Genomic DNA, 19,120 nt, shown 5'->3' with positions numbered 1-19,120 from the left:
GAGTCACATCGGACTGGTGTCAACTCATTATTCAGGACACCAGAGTTTCTGCTGCCTGGCAACCATCCTGCCGCTGGATTTTCCTGTGGGCTCAGAAGAATGCACGAGAAACAACAAAGTGCGCAGGGACGGCCCCAAGTTCCTCGGTGCCCAAAGGGCGTCCTTGGGTTTGCCTCTGATTTCGATTTCGCTGCACAGTGAGGGCTGGTATCTAATGAGGCGGCAGCTCACCTGTGAGAGGAAAGGCAGGCGACGCATCTGCAGGGATTAACTCCCCACGGGGAGCACCTGACCAGACCACAAAGGCAGGAGGACAAAGTTTTGTCAAGCGGAAAACGGTCCCAACTGCCCACATTCCCTCCATCACCACCTAGTCTCAGTTCAAAGGTTTTGCTTTCCTCCCGCCAAGATCCTGGTTTTCAACATTAAATGTCCCACCCAGGGCTCAGAGTGCTGGGGCTGAGGAAGGATGTGGCCTTGGTGCTAGGCCTGAAGTGTTCCTTATGATAGAGACAAAGTCAGGCACACGGGGGGCGGATCTAGGGCGCCCCCTGGAGGAAGGTAGAATTACAACACGTGGTTTACCCAGTCAGAATCAGAGATGGACCCCGGGCCTCAGAGGTCTCTGCTTAGGAAGACAATCTCCACTTTGGGTCTAAGAGCCTCTTCCCTTTGCAAGTAAGATTCTCCTCCCCCAAGTGATCAACATGTAGAAAATTTGGGTGACCAAAGCCATGTGGGGGACACTGAATTGGCTACTTAAACATTTTCCTTAGACACTGGTTTGGAGAAATGAGGAAACATGCTACATGGCTTTGTGCTTTTAAGGTTAAGGGAGTTAGAAAAGAGAAGATATACCTCATAACCCTCCCCTCATCTCCCCCAGGCAATCTTGGGGTGACTTGCAGTTGGGGGCCAGAGCTGCTCAGAACGTTCTCCAGCTAAAGGGACTCAACTCCCCCAGGCGGGTGGATGGCTGGTTTCGAGTCTGGCTCTGTGGCAGCCTTCAGGGCCCTATGCTGACGAGGCTGCGGTTTGCCAGAAAGATCAATAGGGTTAAAGCGCCTCCCCAGACAACAGCAGCAATCCAACACACATCAGAGCGGTGGATGGATGCATGGATGGGGGAATGCACTCTGGACTAAAATGCAGATGCCCTGGAACGTGATAATGACCCACCGGCACTTCATCTGACAGTTATTCTTGGGAAGTGCTGGGGAGTCTGCGAGCCCACACAGTGCCTCTATGTACAACTGCAATAAAGGTGCCCGCTTCGGGCAGACTCTACCTGCGCCGGGGGGCCAAGGTTGGTGAGTGGCTGGGCCGTTGCTTTACAATAAAGACGCCGGGGCTTGGTCCCCAACGAGGGAGGAAAGAGCGCAGGTGCGGCTCCAGCCTCGCCTAGAGCCGGCCAGGTGCTGCTGACCTGCACGCCCCCTCTGGTTGCTCCCACTTCTACCGCTTACTCACGTGCGTCTTTTTTTCCCAATTGGAAAATCAACTCCTGAACTATTTTTTATTACCCCCCCGCCCCCCCCCCACCCAATGCTCCACAGAGTTGTCTCCTTCTGTGAGATAATGAGAAACATATTTAAAGAGGCAGTAATTGCAAATGTATTTGACAGGCTGAACAGGCCTGCATAGGTACAGGCTGAGCCGCCGGGAGAGGAGGTGACATGAACGCATAGCCTTTGAATTTGGAGAAACAACAAATGCAAAGTAGCCACGCGTGGGAGGAAAATAAGGAGAATGGTTACATCGTGTGCAGTGCCCCTGCCGTGCTAATAGGTTGGTATGTAACTGGGAAACGTGGCCGGGACAGCAGCAACGCTGAGTGGGCGTTCCGTGTGTGGTGGGCCCTGGGCTATGGGCTTCGTGTGAATTACCCTGTTGACGTCTCCTGACTCTCAGACGGGAGACCTGAGCATCTGAGAGTGTAAGTGATGTCCTCCTGCTTTTCCCTGGAGGAAAATGGAGGAGGAGGGCAGAACAGCACAGTGAAATCCTAGAGATGCCACCGGTCAGAGGCAGGGCCAGGACCGAAGCGCGTTCTGGTGGCGCCCGGCCCAGCCCCGATGCTGACACTGCACACTTAGGACGTGGTCCCCTCGTTCGTGCCCGCACTGCTCCCGGCTCTCTGTGTTACAGGGCGGGGCTGAGCACCGCGAGTCTCCTAGCGCCCACAGTCTCGGTCCTGCCCGGACCCTGTTCTTGGACAGGGCGCGGCCCCTCCCTCCCTGCCGCCTGCCTCTGTCGGGACCCGTCTGAGGACCGTCCCCGCCAGGCGGGCCCTCACTGAGTCACAGCGAAGTTTCCGGCCGTCCTCCCGGGCCTGGGGAGCCCAGGTTTCCTAAAGCAATGTTTTGAAAGACAACGGTGAATCGTCTCAGAACGGGGAAAAAAGGCTCGATGCAAGTAAGAACTGTTGGGGCCTGTCCTGTCCGGGCAGTCCTTTTTGGATAGGTTGAAAACACCAGTGAAGTGTTGGTGAAGGGGCATTTCAGATAAAAGGCTTATTTAATTTGGGAGATTAAACAAGCCAAAAAAAAAAAAAAAAAGTTGGCTCCTCTATAAAAGTTTACAGAAGATAGTGGAAGAATGTGGTGTGTTTGGAAAGAGAAAGTAGAAGTATGAAATATCCCTGAGAAATGGCTTTTTGGATTTGCCTCTTGAGCAGGGCATGGAGGGTCAGCCGAGGGTTTGTGCTGAGCTGGCAGACACCATGCGGACCCCCATCTATTGAAAATATTTTTTGGTTTTTTTTTAACGTAGGATATGGACTTATATAAAAAGAACCTTCTATGTTGCTGTTCTAATTTTGCTTAAAAATGTAAAATCCAGGGGATTCCATGCTCAATGGGTGAATGTAGACAAAACAAACAAACAAAAAAAAAAAACACCCTGTAAAATTTGCATAAAGATGTAAAGTGCTAAAAATATTTTTGTTTCCTTCCCTCTTTTAACAAAACCACCTGAACTGTACCTTATACTAGAGTTGTTTGAATAAAAGTTGTATTAATCGCATCAAAAAAATAACTAAGTACAATGCCTCTCCATTCAGATCTGTGGTTGGCTGCTGAAGTCTCGGGCACTTCTTGTCCCTTCGGGGGCACTCATGTGACTGTCTGGAAGCCACGGCGTGTCCTTTCTGTACGTGGAGAGAGGAAAAGTCCAAGAAAGAATGCTCTCCCCTGAGAGAGGCGGCCGCGGGCCCCGGCTCAGATGGAAGGTGAACCTGCAGGAGGCGGTGCGCCAGCCTCGTGCCAGGAGAGGCGACATGCACCAGCGACCCACAGAGAACGCCTCAGTGTCCCCTCCGGCAGGTGCGGCAGCAGGCAGTCCCCGGTACACACATCTGAGCTCCAGGCGCCCTGGCTCAGCAACACCTAGGCTGCATCTGGCAGCGGAGCCGGAGGGCGGGGGAGCGGGAAGGAGCCACCCGGCACAGCTGCCTATCTGCAGGCCTGGCAGGGCTTAGGAACACTTCTCCGCCTTTCATCGGAGGATTACGTGCATGAACACCATTTAACCCTCCCTGCGTCTCAGAGGTGCTCCCAGCAGAGAGAGCAGCGGGAGGAAAGAAGCCCAGGAGAGCGGGAAGTTGGGGCCAGCGCCGGGGCCTGTGCCCTGGGATGGGGGCCGTGCCGCCACCGGTGGGCAAGGCCTCCGGGAGGCAGCCAACAGGGAAGGAGAGTGGGGATGGGAAGGGAGAGATGGGCCTTAAAACCTGACACAGTCAACCCCCCACCGGCTCTGTCTCTACCCTCAACGGCTCTCTCCCCTGACTGCTCCCCTCCCTGCCCATGAGAGACACCCCTGATTGTTCACTTTCTGCTGGTTTTACCGGGAGAAAACTTGTGAGGACTGAAGAAGGTGAAACCCAAGAGTTGGGCCCTAGGACCCTCAGACCTGGTCTGAGACATGCAACCCACATTTGCCGTCATTCACAGGCGATACTGATGATCCTTTTAGCATCCATCAGTGGTGGACATTCCTTCCCCCACGACCACCGCTCACAAGTGCGCCCAGCCTGGGAGTTCCATGGGTCTCTCTCGGGGAGGGTACCAGGGTCCCGTGTTCTTCAAAGCCCACAGCCTCCAACGTGAACCAGGACTCCCGCCTCCAAGGTGAGCTGCTAAAAACGGCCACCCGGGCAACAACCACAGAATGCTGATTGTGGGCTTTATATATTTTTACTGGCTTCTTTATTCTTCTTTTTTCTTTTATTGAAAAAAGAAAGGATTGGTGGAGAGGAAACAATCCATCACCTTAATTACACCACTTGCCTCCCCCCCTTCTTCTTTACACAGTTTTTCATTTGTTAAAGCTCAAATTCTAGAAAAAGATACACGACGGTAGTATGTTTATAGCCAGTGGTTAAAAAAGGAAAGAGAGAAAAGAAAAAACAACACGCACACCCTGCTACATTGTTTAAAACATGACTCATAACAACAGCAAAAGTCTTTCTAAAAATCACGTGACAGCTCGGCTTGTTCCTTCTCTCTCCTTGTCCCTTTTCCACACGTTTCTCTTTCTTCCCATGGCGTGTCCCTCCTCATTACTGACTCACACCCTGCTGCACAATGACAGCGTACACACCAAGCAGAAAGCACAGGGCGATTTATAGAAAAAGAACATGTTTCATGGCAAGAAACGAGTCAGAGGCGGAAAATGAAAACAGACTTCAAAATAGGAAAGATCAAGAATAGCTAATAAGCCCAGGTCCAGAGGCCACTTGCATTGCATTTCCTTCAAGATCTACCCAGTACATTGGTCTCTCCCCTAAAGAATGGGAATGCGGCTGTCTCCTGGTTAATTTAGAATGGAAAAGAAAAACAACTTACATTCAAGAAAACCTACTCACAATGTAAATGCCTGCTGTGAGCAGTGCTTTCGCATCCACCTTCCACATCCTGCCTGCCCCAACCCGGGTTCTCTCTCTCAGTGCGAAGGCTGATTTCATCCCCAGGCACCCGTGCCCGCACCAGCTCTGCCTCTGCCTGGACCAGGAGAGGAGCCGAATGCCGGTCGCTAGGTTCCACGGGGCACACGCCCTCTTTCCTCTCCCAAAGGGAGAGCTCTGCTTGAATCCGAGTTGCATACCGAGGCCCCCTGGGCCTCCGCCCCAAAGGAGGCTCTGGCCCTGGGTTCACTGGCTACCAATTCAGAGCTCCGTGTCCAACTTGTCAATGGGATTGTCACTACCCATTCTCAATTCCGGTCCTGCTCTCGGCCAGAGGAACAGAGTCTCTGCTCCCCGAGACGTCGTTTCTTCCCTCCAAAGATGCTCTTTATCTCCCAAGACAGCAAGCAGCCATGGGCCAGCCCATGCCACCCGCGTCTGCCTTTGCTCAACCCCTAAACCAGCCCGTCGGGAGCGCTGGGAATTCTTACCTTCCAGTCACTAAGATCTGTGTTTATTTTGGCTAATTGAGCGCCATGGCTCTGATGAGATTTTATTTATCTACTAGAGGCCTGGTGCACAAAATTTGTGCACGGGGGTGGGGGTGGGGGAAGGGTGTCCCTCAGCCCAGCCTGCACCCTCTCCAATATGGGACATCCCTCTCACAATCCAGGATCATTGACTCCTAACCACTCACCTTCCTGCCTGCCTGCCTAATGCCCCCAACTGCCCTCCCCTGCTGGCCTGATCACCCCTAACTGTCTCTGCCTCGGCCCCCACCACCACGGCTTTGTCCAGAAGGAAGTTGGACGTCCGGTTGACCCGGTCTAATTAGCATATTACCCTTTTATTAGTATAGATTTTTTTTTACATGGGAACATGACTGGACCGTGAAGCTCCCTGGTACACACAGCCTCAGGGAGCCCACATGTGCCTGGTTTGTTTATTCTCCTACGGAAGCCAAGCACCCAGCCACGGGCCTGTCAGTCCCGGACCCGGGCCTGCGCGTGCGCACAGAGCACGGTCCCGGCAGTGGCTGGCTGCCTTTCCCCAGCCTCCCTGGGAGCTTCCAGTCTCAACAACCAACGAGAGTCCAGGGAAACAACAGAAGCAGGTTCCACACCCAGCACCAACTTTACCTTGGGTCCTGAAGGTGAGACCGTGAATTCAACCGTACCCAAGCCCATCGGGAGTGAATTCCTTCCCACACTTAGATTCGCATCTAAATCACCAACACAGGCACGGGAATACCCTCAATAACTTCAAAATGTGCAATGGGGGGTGGGGATGGGGCTCAGGGTGGCAACGGAGGTGAGAAAGAAAGAGAAGACAGTATGTGTGGGTCTGTCATTCCCTGTTCGCCTGCCCCCCCTCCCCCGTCTTAAGGCTCGGGGGGGATGAGTGGCAAATTAGGCGAGCTGATTTCGAGCCAGAGAGCGCATCTAGGTGACAACCCGGGAATTCATCTCTTTGCAGCCACGAGCTGGACAGATTAATGGGAGTGAAGATAATGAGTCTAGACTCAGATAGAAAACTGACTTCCCTTATCTCTGAAGCGCTGTCACCTACAGGGTGAGGGCCAGCCAGCACAAACAGGGCCCAGCAAGCTGTCTGCACAGAGCAGGTTCTGAAAAGCCCGTCCCGAGGTGTGGGCGAGGGCCTCTGAGGGTGCGCCTACACCAGGCCCTGAGCTGGAGTGCTTCGAGTGGCTTCTAAATGCTTAGCACTGGGACCTGGGTGGGAACGTCAGCAGCGCCAGCTAACTGGATTGCAAAGAGCCCGACAAGTGGGACCCGCCGCGTTATAAAAGCCCAGGCATAAAGAATGAGAATGCTGCTGTCTCCTGGTCAATCCCCCCCAGCTTGGACCCCCTCCCCCCACATGCAGCAAACACCCCAAATTCTTCTCTCTTTGATCCCCTCTTATGTACTTTATTAGGGAGAAAATATGTTTCTGTGTTCCAGTCCTCTATTCTAAGTGCCCAAATTCCAGCCATCAAATGTGCCTTCCGATTCCCCTCATTAGACACCAGCTCCTGAATTCTGCAGCTTCTCCTCTTTAGGCTGGATAGTCCCTCCTCATGCCCCTCCTTGAACTGTCCTCCCGCACCGCACTGCCTGCCACTGTCACTCACCGGAGGTTAATTGAGACCGCTGCCTGGGTACCCTGGAGTTGGGACTGGGAAGAACCTGTCTTTGGGCTAAAATAAATCATTGCCACATCATTTCACTGTTAATTCACTCCCGATTTTTTTTGTTGTTGTTCAGTCTGCTCACAGCTTCTCCTTTCTCACCACTCACGCCTTTTCTGCCTCATTGCTCCCCGTCGGACAATGCGAGGCTGAAAGGTTTATCTGTAACCTATTTGTCTCTATTATTGGTTCCTAAACTTTAATTAAACAGGAGACAGTGAGGATCTCAATCCCCCTTTCCCCGCTTCTCCAGGCGTTGCTGGTGCCATCTAGCGGCGGGAAGGTGTGGCGTCTATGTTCTCTTACAGACTTGTTACACTTGGAGGTTTATTCTCTCCATCCAATTCACATCACATGAGGGGAAGGAAAAGGCATGCAAAAAAATAAAATTTTTTTTTTTACCTTTAAAATTCTCACCTGCGAAAGCTGAGATGGGTTCTGGAAAAAACAAACAAACAGAAAACATTTTGAGTTAGATGAGGGGAAGGAAGAATCGGGTGAACACAGGGCGGCGTAGGTGACTTCCACTGAGTTTGTTTAGAATGCCTCTCGGAGAGTGTCCCGAGTCCCCCGCGTGCCCCAGACTCTGTCTCCCACACCATCACCAGGGGGGCCGGGCGGGTGGGGAGAGCTTCGCAAAGTTGCTTTGGAACAAAAAGTCCTTTATGGAGTAACGGGTCCCAGAAGCACTGTAATCAGCCACTTACGGCTGATTACTTTCTCAGAGTCTGGATGACTTTGAGATGCCCGGGCCTGAGAGCTGCCTGAAGGGACGGGGGGTCCCAGGTGCTCCTGACATCATCGCCTGCACACACCCGGGGCCGTGTGCCAAGAAAAGCACTTGGTGAGTTACTACAGTCACCCTGCCGACTAGAAGCGGGTTCCCTTCCTTCTCTAGAAGCGGGTTCCATTCCCTCTTGCTTTTAGGAATGTCTGCGGCTGGAGAAGAGGGCCAGGGTGCCTTGGGGTGCATATCGGAGGTGGGTTGGCTGCTCTGTACTTCTGTTTAAGGGTCCCTTCCCATATTGGCCACCTGGTGTGCCACACTCCATCTTACAATAACTCTGGGACCTTGGCCATTAGAGGCATTGGCTTCAAAGCAAAATCTAAAATGCTACTTCACAAGCCATAGTTTGCCCTGCAATTCATTCATGCAAAAGAACTGCCGGGTAATTATGCGATCACTCTGCCATAGCACAGGTACTATTTTTGCTCACCACTGAAGGCTCCCATTAAACCCATCAAACCTCTCCAGCATGTAATTCTGACTGGCAGTTGTTCTCGTCCTCCAGCATTTTCTTTGCTGAAAGCGGGAGCCTGATGATGGGGTCCCGGCACCGCCCTGAATCTCCATATACTCAGCGCATATCTATTTCTGAATGGGAACGGGGCTCGAAGACGTCCCCTCATCGGACACCCCTCCCTAAGACACAGCTACACTCCCACCTCCCCGCCGGCACAGGCTGCCGCTGCCTCACCCACTGGGGACACTGTGTCTGAGAGGGCGCGCTGCCGCCTCTGGTATGTCCCAGCGCTTGGCGCCTCGTTTGGAAGAACCACAAGGAGACAGATCGCCGCGTACCCATGCAGTTCTCCAGCGGGACGTCGGTGCTTATCCGGATGTCATCGATGGCAATTTCTCCGGAACGTCCTTTCCCTATAACGCCCTCGAACACAATCTAGAAGCCAGAAGAACAGAGGCACGGTTAACTGAGCTTCCTGGGCCCAACAGTGCCAGGATTCCCGGCTTTCTGTTATTGGTTCAAATAAAATGGATATTTGAAGGGATTCAAATACGTATTACAAGGTGATGGACACTGTTGTCCAGTAACGCGAACGTACTGATGAAAAGAAACACGTTCAGAGTCTGTTTAAAGAAGGGTTAAATGTTCCCTAGCATTTTTGAGGCTCCTTTCTCAAAAATCTTTCACATGCCCAACCCAGAGGTAGATGGGAACTCAGGAGACATGCGCAGGTAGGGGTAAGGTGAGAAATATCTAGTATACAGGTTTGGATTGCCTTGGGGATAGCACTCTCTTACGGCTCCATTATTACAACCAGGAGGGAAATAGTTTACTGAGCACCTACTCTGTGCCAGGCACAAGGACAGTTACAAAACCTAATAGACAAGACCCTTTGAGAATCTCTCCATCTTGCAGGCGAGACAAAAATGCAAATAGCTACAGACAATGCATTGCATGGAGGTTTATCAGCAGGAATGTGGTTGGGGGTGGGGAGGAACTCGGGACCCCTTACAACCCGGAGAGGGACTGCAGGCTGCACACAGAAGCCCCTCTGCTCCCTGGCCTTCCCCCACCCCCCCGATTCTCGCCCTCCCCAGGTTCTCTCCGCACACTAGCACATGTCCTCTGGCAAGCTAAGCGAGCAGTTGGCTGCCTCACCAGCCATCTGTTGCTGCTTCTCATCTGGGGAGGAGCAGGTTAATGCTTTGGCTGGTTCTTAGTCACCTCTTCCACAGTGTGTCTCCTCTACCCAAGTTTCAGCCGCAGCTGCGCATACCCATCTGTGCCTCAGTCTCTCGCTCTGTGGGGCCGGGATAATGGGACTCAACTCCTGGAGCCTCGGGGAGAGAAACCACTCGTTTAGAGCCGGGTCTCTCTGGTGGGCTGGCCACGAAGCACACGCAGCAACCCTTCCCCTTCCTGTGCTCACACTCGGGCTGGGACAGGCCTGGGAGGATGTCCCCCCCCCCCCCCCAGGGCCCAACCCCCCTCCCCGGAGTCCTCTTCCCTGGGTGTGGAGCGTTTGTTTGTGTTTATTTCCCTGGCTTCTGTGTCCCTTTGTCAGCCTACCGGATAACAATCTAAACTAAAATGGAGAGAAGAAACATTGGCTGGAGAAGATTTCAGCAATATAAAAGGCAATAGGAGGAACAAAGAACCAAGTCTGGGTGTAGAGATAGGCACACTCTGAATAACAAATAAGAGTGTCATTTAGTTGCCATGGCAACGTTGAAAAACACAATGAAAACAGCAGCTTAACCACGTTCCCTAATGATGAATGGGCGCAGACGGCCCTTTGAAATATTGAAATACAGATCACAAGGACACCCGCGGATCCCCGCACCGGCTCCCGCCACCGCCCCACCTGATACTCCATGTCGTAGCTGGGCAAGATGATGCGCCCGTGCTTCCACTCGCTGCCCTGGTCCTCGCGGATGACCCAGAGGAGCTTGCTCTCCTGGCTGGCTTCGCGCACCACCTGCAGCGCCACCCCGCGGCCGCCCGTGGCTTGGTACTGGAACTCCATGCACACGGGGCTTTGGGGCAGGTGCACCGGCGGGCTGATGAGCCGCGCGTACTGGCCCTCTCTCCGCCCGTCGCTCTGCAGCCGCAAGAAGTTCCTGTCATCTGGGGGGGGGGACAAACCGAACAGGGGTTCCTGGTAAACGCCTGGGAAAGACACCTGTTTGCAGCTGTTGCCCCTCCCGGGAACAGCCGGGGGCCGAGTTTGAGTGTCTTGTTTATTTCAAGTCCTGGTTCTCCAGGCCCCACATCCCTTTCTTATGGCTCCTTCAGAGCCTTGATTCAAATACTGGGTCCTCGGAGGCCCTGGAGTCTTTCTGTCTAGCCAGTCCCTCCTGCCTATTCCTCAGCATCACGGTCTTTGAGCCACTTTTACGGCGGGCACCTGGCAGGGTTGGCCCGATGTCTCGGCGGGTTGCGTCTAATTGTCTTCTCTCCTTGGATCCTAAGAGGCCAGAACCACATCGTCTTCATCACTGGCTTACTCAAGGGGTCAACGCAGTCTACTGAGCCGCACTGTAAGGGGGTGAGGTGGCTGCTGGACTAGAGGCTGGCGCTGGCCAGTGGTTTATGCTCAGAGCCTTTGTCATCTTGGCTGGGCACTGTCCAAATGGAAAACATTTAAAACCTCCCGTCTCCGCCAGCGTTACTCGACGGTGCCTGGGCGACCGTAAATCAGAAGCCTAGTGTCAGTTTCGAGAGAACGGGGGATGATGATGAGTAGGGGTGATTCTCGGGCTCCACCCCCTTCCCGGCCCGGCCTGGGGAGGCCTGAACTTGGCCTTTCGCACACAGTAGGCCAACACAGCTCCAGGGAACACAGGCGCTGTCACCATCACTGGCGAAGGCTGTGTGTTTAGTGGAGGACATACACAGGTTGGAAAATTAAGGTTTCTCCCACCCAAACGTTCAGAGGAGGGGCCTTTTAGCTGATGAGGTTTCAAATACATCAGACACAACGTGAGAGACCGAGTTCCTCTCCCTGTTTGCAGACCTCAGGCCCTGCAGACACAGGTGTGGGACCTGCCCCTGCAGATGCAGCTCGTGCAGGGGGTTCTGGCCACGCGTACAGAGAGCGAGGAGGCCTCTGAGAACCCTCGTGGCTCCCGCTGGCCCTGAAACCTCTCGGGCTGGTCACTTCTGCAGGAGGGCAGGGACCCTTGCTGCACGCACCCCGCACGTCAGCCACCCCGGGGTCATGCGAATGGGAGACGGGCACAGACTTTCTCACTCAGCAGGGTCTGTGAACACCTGGGGCTTGTTGGGGAAGGACAGGCCGGGACTCCAGAGCTCAGAAACCACTGGTTTGCTGTTGTTACTCCTGCTGACATGACATGCGTCATGTTTCTCGTGAGAGCTGAGCCTGCGCCAGTCCCACCATCAGAAACAGGCCCTGCCCGCCCTCCTCCCGGCACCTCTCTTCTCTTCTCTAAGCCGCTCTGGGTAGAGCCTCCGGATTATTGCTCTAGAAGCTCCCCCGCCCTGACTCTTATGAGGCCCTGACTCATAGGAGAGGATTTAGGATGCATAGTTGGGATTCCACATTGTGTCTCCTTAACCAATGAAAGCCATATCTGTCTAGCACCCCACAACATGAGACCTCTCCGAGGCCAAAGTCAGCACAGAGACCCAGGCAGCTGCCTGCAGCCCAGATTGTTAATGACGGTGATCTGTGGAGGGAGGAGACGCCGGTGCCACAACCAGACACTCAGTGCGCTTCTAACCTATGCTTCTCCCATCAGATCTCATTACCGCCGCTGTTAATGATAATAATTATGTCACATCTGCATAATGCTGTACAGGTTACAAAGCATGTTTGTATGCGTTATTCCACTTAATCCTTGCTATATGCGCGCGAGCTCGGTTTTCTTCATCTTACTTTGCATGGGATGGAAAAACGGAGGCTCAGAAAGGCTCCAGTGACTTGTCCAGGGCAGAGAGGCCACTGAGTAGTAGAGCCGGAAGGTGTTCCCACCCTCACACAGCGGTGCCCGGGGACCCTGGCCCACGCCCGGGCACTCAATCACACTCTACTCAAGGCGCTTCCCCCTGGGCCTGCTCCCTCCCTCCTCTTACCTGCAATGCCTCCCTCCCCGGCCAATCCGCAGAGCCCACCTGTTTGGCTCATCTTTCTCCTAACCCTTCTGGCACATTTCAACATTAATACCTGCCTTCTCTGAACAACTCGAGCATTTATAGACTGTACTACTCGCTTCACCTTGTGTTTAAAAAGACTGGAGGCCATTTTTTTTTCATGCATTTCAGCACATAAACACCGACTGCCTTATACTAAAATTTAACGGTTTCTTGTGCGTTTTTATGATCTCCCCAGTTAGATAAACAGGTCCTGGTATCACACACATAAGGCTTAATAGGGCTTCTTCTCACCGGCCCCTAAATAGTGACACATCTATGCCACTATTAGAAATAAATGTTGTTCCCATGAATGACTGAATGACAAACACATGGTAAGGAATGATAGCAGGCGATGTATTGGAACGAAGAAGAACAGAGGGAGAATCAGCTAGCTTCTGGCAATCCCTCAGACTCACGAAATATCTTCACCATCCCCCTCCCCCCCCCACCCGAGCCAACAGCCCTTTTCAAAAGTGAGGTGAACTAACAAGAGCAGGGGGACCTGTGGATGTCCCAGCCCCGGAGCCACAGGTGAGAACCCCTCAAAGGCTCCCCCGCTGCAGTCCTTCCCAAGCCCTGACTGTCTCCACCTGATACAAAGGCAGCCAGATTCCCGAGACTTATTATTCAGCCTTCCTCCTTCACAGTTTCACAAATAAGACCCCCTTGCCGCCTGAAAATTGCTTGGCAGAGATACTGTCACTTGTGTGAATTTACATTAAGCGGCAGGGGAATCGTGGCATAATGGGTAGGATTTAGGAAGGAAAATGTTCGTGGAGGTGTAAAGAGCGGGGCTGGCTGGGTGTTAGCTGGGTCTGTTTTGTACTTACCCATCCTGTTGCTAAAACTTTGGCACAATGAGGCCAAAGGTTTTACAGGCTGCTTCTCCCAAGGCCCGAGCTCAGCCCCTTCCTTTCCCCTCCCCCCTCCCCCCACAATAAGATGATAATCGCTATGCATGATTTAAAGGGCCACTGGAAGATCAGGGAGTTAATGCTGGTGGCGTGCTAAGCACGAGCAGCTGAGGGATCGTAATTCAGTGCTGACATCTGAGCTAAGCCACTAGTTTGCAGAATCTCAAGACAAGCAGGCCTCTGAATTTCACTTAGTTAAATCATTTGTGCCCCACTTGTCTGTTAAGTGCTGTGAGCTCGAGGGAAGAAAGATGATATGTAAATTTAGGGAATTAGCAGTAGACATCAGTCAGAGGGACGCTGAGCTGCAAAATGTCCCTGCCTGCCTGTCACTGAGAGACCTGATTAGAACCAGGACATCACGGAGGAATGGCCGAGACCAGGAAGATCCAGGGAGGGGGAGAGGAGAAGCAGGGGGAAGGGAACCGATGTTAACTGCGCACCTACTGTGTGCCAGATAGTACACTGGAGGCTTTATCTGCCTATCTTATGTAATCTTTCCTGTTAAATAAGTATCATTTTCTTCATTTTTACCAACAAAAGAAAGTGAGGCTCAGAGAACTAGAGTGATGTGTCTGAGACCCCCAGCTACAGAGTGATGGAAATAAGCTATGAGCCTTGATCAGTCTGAGTAAAATCACCTGAGCATGGGCTGGAACCCTAGCCCAGTGGTTGGCAAACTGCGGCTCGCGAGCCGCGATTTGCTGCTCTGTTGACTAATGAGTTTGCCGATCACTGACCTAGACTCTCGACTCCAATAATTACAGGCTGTTGTTGTTCCTTGTGATTAAGCCCCTATCCCAGTGGTCGGCAAACTCATTAGTCAACAGAGCCGCAGTTTGCCGACCACTGCCCTAGCCTAATCCTCACTAATTTGTTAAAGCCTCAGTCTTCCCATCTGTACAATGGGTGTAATAACGTCATTACTGCATAGGGTTGTGAGGAGGAAATGGAACAAGCCGTGCACAATGCTTTGCACAGGAACAGGGACAGGGTAAGTGCTCGATATAAATTATGGCCTTTTATCATACTACAATGGCTATCCACACTGCCTCCTGTGCTTGCCTTTTTTTTTTTTTTTTTTAGAAAGAGACAGGGTTGGAAGAGCACCAATAACTTGGGAAGACCAATCCAAGACTCAAAGGGAAGGATGGTTTGGCCCGAGGACAGTAAAAACGTTTTTAGGAATAAGACGGTTTCCGGATCCATCATCCTAATCCCCAAAGCTGGGCAGCCCCAAATTGTGCATCATGCACGATCTACCACGTATCTGTGTGTGAACCTGTGCGAGATGGAATAAAGTAATCCACGATCCTGGAACGCGAGGGGGGCTCATGAGACGGCTTACAGCGGGCCAGCCCGGCCGTCCAGGGGAACGAGGCCGACGCATCCAGAACAGCTGTCCGCACTTGGCTTTACACTTCCCAGGGAAGGGGTTCCCACAGGCCATGTGGGCTATGTGTTTCCGGGGTCACAGCCCTCACTGTCAGGAACTTCTTCAATTCAGTTTTACATTTTCCTGCTGTCACTCTAGACACATGTCCGCCCTCCATCCCTGATGGAGCACAGCCCAATATCTGCCTTCTGACTTAGAAACACTGTCACTCGTGAAGAATGGGAGACCCTTAGTCTTTGCTTCCTCAGGAAACACAACCTTTGCTCCTTTAAACATCCACTTTGCAGGCCTGTAGGTCCAGGGGTGGGTCTCCACGGACCCTTCTCTAAGCGAAGTGTCTCTGTTCCTTTAAGTCAGGGCTACAGTGAAGCACACGTGTGAAAGTGAAGTTTGTTCTTCTGGAACATCCCAGTGTACGGCCGAACACAGAGGGACTGCTAGGCACACACTGGCTGCTGGTGACCAGAGAGAGCAGAGGGTTGGCATGGCATGGCATGGCATGGCATGGCATGGGGGGACTGCCTGAGTGATTTACTTGGACATTAGGACGAGCCCTTTGAATAGCTGACAGTGGACTAGCTGAGAACCAGCCTTGGCTGGCCGCTGTCTTCTTGTTCTACCTGGTGGCAGTGATGCCGGCAATGGATAGCTTCCAACAGAAAGACAACGGGAAGGAAATAGGTTCAGTTGTTGAAAGAGAATGAAGAAGTAACGTCCCAGCGATACACTCCCTCGTCTCCCAGACCTGACACGCTTGGGAGGCGTTTGGGGAGGGTCCCTGACTCCAAACATCTGTTGTTGCCCTCGATGCAGGGAAAACCCCCGCGTGGGAATGAACAGCGGGAGTTCGAAAGGGCAGGGAGGAAGCGCAGAGGACAGGGTCCTCAGGCGTCTTAACCTGCGGCCGCCTCTACACGGGCCTCCTGATACTTCACCTGGCGATTTACGGCCACATCTGGCTTCAGCTGCGCGAGTGCTTTGTGAGCACGTGACAGCATCTGGCCCAACAGCCGCGGACCCTCGGCGTCCCCACCTCACCAAACCCTGAAATAAATCACCAGGCGGGTCCTCCTGGCTATCACAGAGCCAGGCACGCCATCTGTCCAGTGCGTGCCTCTCCTGGCCAGCTCTGCGCCCTCCTGCTAGAGCCACCATCTGAAGGAAGATTTAGTGCTGCAGGAGACGCAGTCTCTTTGTACAGGTCATGCTTAAAACATGAGTCAGCCCCTCGGCTGGCCTCCCAAGGTCAATCTGTCTCGCTGAGGTCCTCAAATTAACAACCAGCGAAAGGAAACACTGACTTTGGATGAACTCAGCAGGATGTTCTCCAGGTTTACAGCTGACCGCTTTGTGGACCAGTTTTGGCATGTCAGGCCTGGTCTTTGCAGGAGTCTCCCTGAAGCTGTTCTGGGATGTCAGCGTTCAGGAACGCTTTGCAATGGAGGCGGTCTTGCTATCATCCCACCCCTTTGTTGTTTATCCATACACTGCTGGGGACTCAAGCAATAATGCCTTAAAAAAAAAAAAAGGAGTAATTGCTTCTCCTCTCTACTGCTGTGTTTTCCACAAAGCCAGAGAAGTGTTTCCACCTCCTTAATGATGGACCTCTATGCTTCTTTTTTCCAGTTGAAGTTATTGCTTGAATATTGGCTTTCTTTTCGCCAAGCTGTTCCTGGTCTTTAATTATCTGTCATGATTGAAGCCCGAGAAGTTCCTGTCTCAGTATCTGCAGTGGCTGCAAAGCCCCAGCCAAGCCACAGCAACCTCTTTCTCAGGGCAACTCCAGCTAACGCCAATCCCGTGTCTGCTGCCGTTGGCCCCATCTATGGGGAAGGTCTTTTGAGCTCAGAGAGTTGCTTTTTAATTCACGGAGTCACCAGTAGTTTTCTGACAAAAAAATCAAGCCCATCCCAAGCAAGTTCACCCATCAGTTATTTCCTTTGATTTCTCTGCACCATCGCCCACCATCCTGGCCCACACTTCATCTTCTCGTGGGTGCCCCCCAGTTGTGGTCCTCCATTCTAATGGAGTTCACTCAATGGCCCAGTCTGCACCCAACAGCCCATGTCTGCCATGCACATTTGGTGGGATAGCCACCAGGTGGAAAATCCAAACATCGCCGAACATTGTCTCCTTGATTCGCTCCCACTGGAGATGGGTTTTGAACCCAGAGGAAAGGTTCTATTCTCTCAATCCAATAAACATGAATGCAAGACACCAAAGCTGTCCTTTCCTAACGGTAGACTACTCCATGTAGGCTTTGCCTGTCTTCTTTATATCACGCCCACGATTTGAACTCACTAAAATGAAGTCACACTGTACCCACCCTTCATGAGGTCAACAGGTGTGTACAAGAGCACACACACCTGAGGGAGACCACACACACTGGAGGGTCCTGAAGCTGACCTGGCATAAGTACCTGTGTCTCCAGTGTTTTGTCTCCAATAATAACAACCACAAAAACAATTAGTATTCTTACTATTATTGGTATCGCTTAGTATTTATTTAGGATGCCCTTTTTGATTGAATGAAACAGTTCCTACCCTATCCAATGCTATGTTACTTGCTCACTTTATTAAGGTTGCACACTGAGGTAAAACGAAACCATGAGCCAAATACCAGCCATGGGCCACTCCCATCAAGGGATAGTACAGATGGCATGTCCCCCTAATCACTTGTTTCTTGCTTTGCACCAAACCAAGGGGCAGCAGCAGCAGCAGCAGCAGCGAGGGTCCCAGAGGTCACCCTCAGGTCAATGCCTGGTGGCGCTGGAGCAGTGGTCGCCAGGGCAATGTGACAAGGAGCATGCCCTATACCTGCACTGTCCCAGGCAGCATGGGTCTCGTGCCCTTGAAACGTGGCTGGGTGAAGAAGGAACCCAAGTTTGGGCTGTATCCAATTTTAATTAAATTAAAATAGCCACACGGGGCTACTGGCTGCCCTATTGACCAAGGGCCATCTCAAGGACTTTTTGATCTTGTTCTTTGAAGACCTAAATCTGATCTTCCTCAAAACTCCCACTAGGGGACACTTTCTGTGTCCTCGTCGCTACAGAGAAAAGGCAGAGTGGCTTCGGGAGAGCACGGAACGGGCTCCTCTGTAACCAGCAGGGGTCAGTGAATTGGGAACAGGGTCCCCCGGGACAGGCTTCCCAGGGACGGGTGTGAACACACTCCGGGCTTCTGAGCACAAGCAAAGAGCTAAAAAAAGAAATTCCAAGCGGCTTGAAAGACTATCTTGCAAAACAAAAACAGTGGAATGGAACCAGTGGGTGTCCTGTCAGCCTTAAGCAACCACCAGCGCTGGCCAAAAGAACAGAACTAATTGCTTACTTAAAAGGAAAAGAAAAAACAAAACAAGAACAAAACAAAACACGAGAAAAGAACTAAATCAGAAAATATCTACGGAATGTAAGTCTTTTCCACAGACACTTCTAACCAAATGGCCTGTGTATGCTATTTCAACATGGCTATTTTCTTTCCTGCCTTCTTTTTTCTCCCGACTCTCGACGGAGACACCTCCTTTCTTAACTGTAATTACTTGTGTTTACCCATCGAATGAGGGGATCAAACACATGGCGCACTTCTCTTAAGAGTGAGGGTGGGCTCCTCTCTGTGCGAGGGTGACCTGTGGGGGACACAGCGACTCTCAGGTCTGACTGGGAAGGTCCGGCCACTCTGATCCCATTAGCATTTACCCTGCCCCTAACCAAGCACAGCTGTTTCCTCTCTCCCAACTGCTCCCCTCGGGGGCCCGTTTTTTTTGAAGAAGAAGAAAGGAAGGGAGGACCACCCTGAACAGAAAGGGCTTTCTCCCCTCTCCTCCTTAAAGCCCGCGATCCAGTTTTGTCAGAAGGAACATGGGAAATACAGCACAGGCTTTTGTAAGTCATCAGAGGGTGGAAGGAAGGGCTCTGAACACAATATTATGATTCTGTTTTCTGGAGGCAAGTTTCAAGTGCCACTTTCCCAAACTTCAGGGATCCCTCTGGAGGAGGAAAATAATTATTTTCTTTCTCAGTATCTTAGGAGAAAAATACCACTAGATCGAGTAGTTCCTTATGGCCCTAATTTTCCTTCTGTCCCGATCCATCCAGCCACAGGTTGGAATTCCGCCCGCTTTGTGAGCTTGCTCCGAAGAGCCCTACCAACCGCAGGCTGCAATGAATCAGCCGGATTAGGATAAGGACTACAATTCCCGACCAGTAGCCAGGGTCGGGGACGGGGCACTCAGGTGAGGGCGAGGGCTGGGTGAGGGGGAGGCAGAGGTGAGCAAGCAATGGGCAGGGGTAAAGGCCAGGGTCAAAAGGAGAGT

At 52.2% G+C, this 19,120-nt stretch overlaps 1 protein-coding gene across 4 annotated transcripts in view; it reads right to left on the bottom strand.

Moving 5' to 3' along the window:
* The window catches only part of NRP2 (neuropilin 2), a 120,062-nt gene that overhangs the window by 24,232 nt on the left and 76,710 nt on the right, over positions 1–19,120 (bottom strand). For 2 of the 4 annotated variants that reach the window (XM_079782625.1, XM_079782627.1), the window contains exons 13-15: positions 10,203–10,465; positions 8,677–8,773; positions 7,497–7,532 (exon numbers count right to left, since the gene is read on the bottom strand). In XM_079782625.1, the coding sequence (XP_079638751.1) occupies positions 7,497–7,532; positions 8,677–8,773; positions 10,203–10,465 (396 nt within the window). The remainder of the gene's footprint in view (positions 1–7,496; positions 7,533–8,676; positions 8,774–10,202; positions 10,466–19,120) is intronic. The other 2 variants (XM_079782626.1, XM_079782628.1) reach the window with 1 other exon arrangement.

This window comes from Cnephaeus nilssonii, assembly GCF_951640355.1.
Source record: "Cnephaeus nilssonii genome assembly, chromosome: 10".
Lineage (NCBI taxonomy): Eukaryota > Metazoa > Chordata > Mammalia > Chiroptera > Vespertilionidae > Cnephaeus > Cnephaeus nilssonii.
Note: the sequence above shows the minus strand (reverse complement) of the source record. Positions and strands in the feature narration are given on the sequence as shown.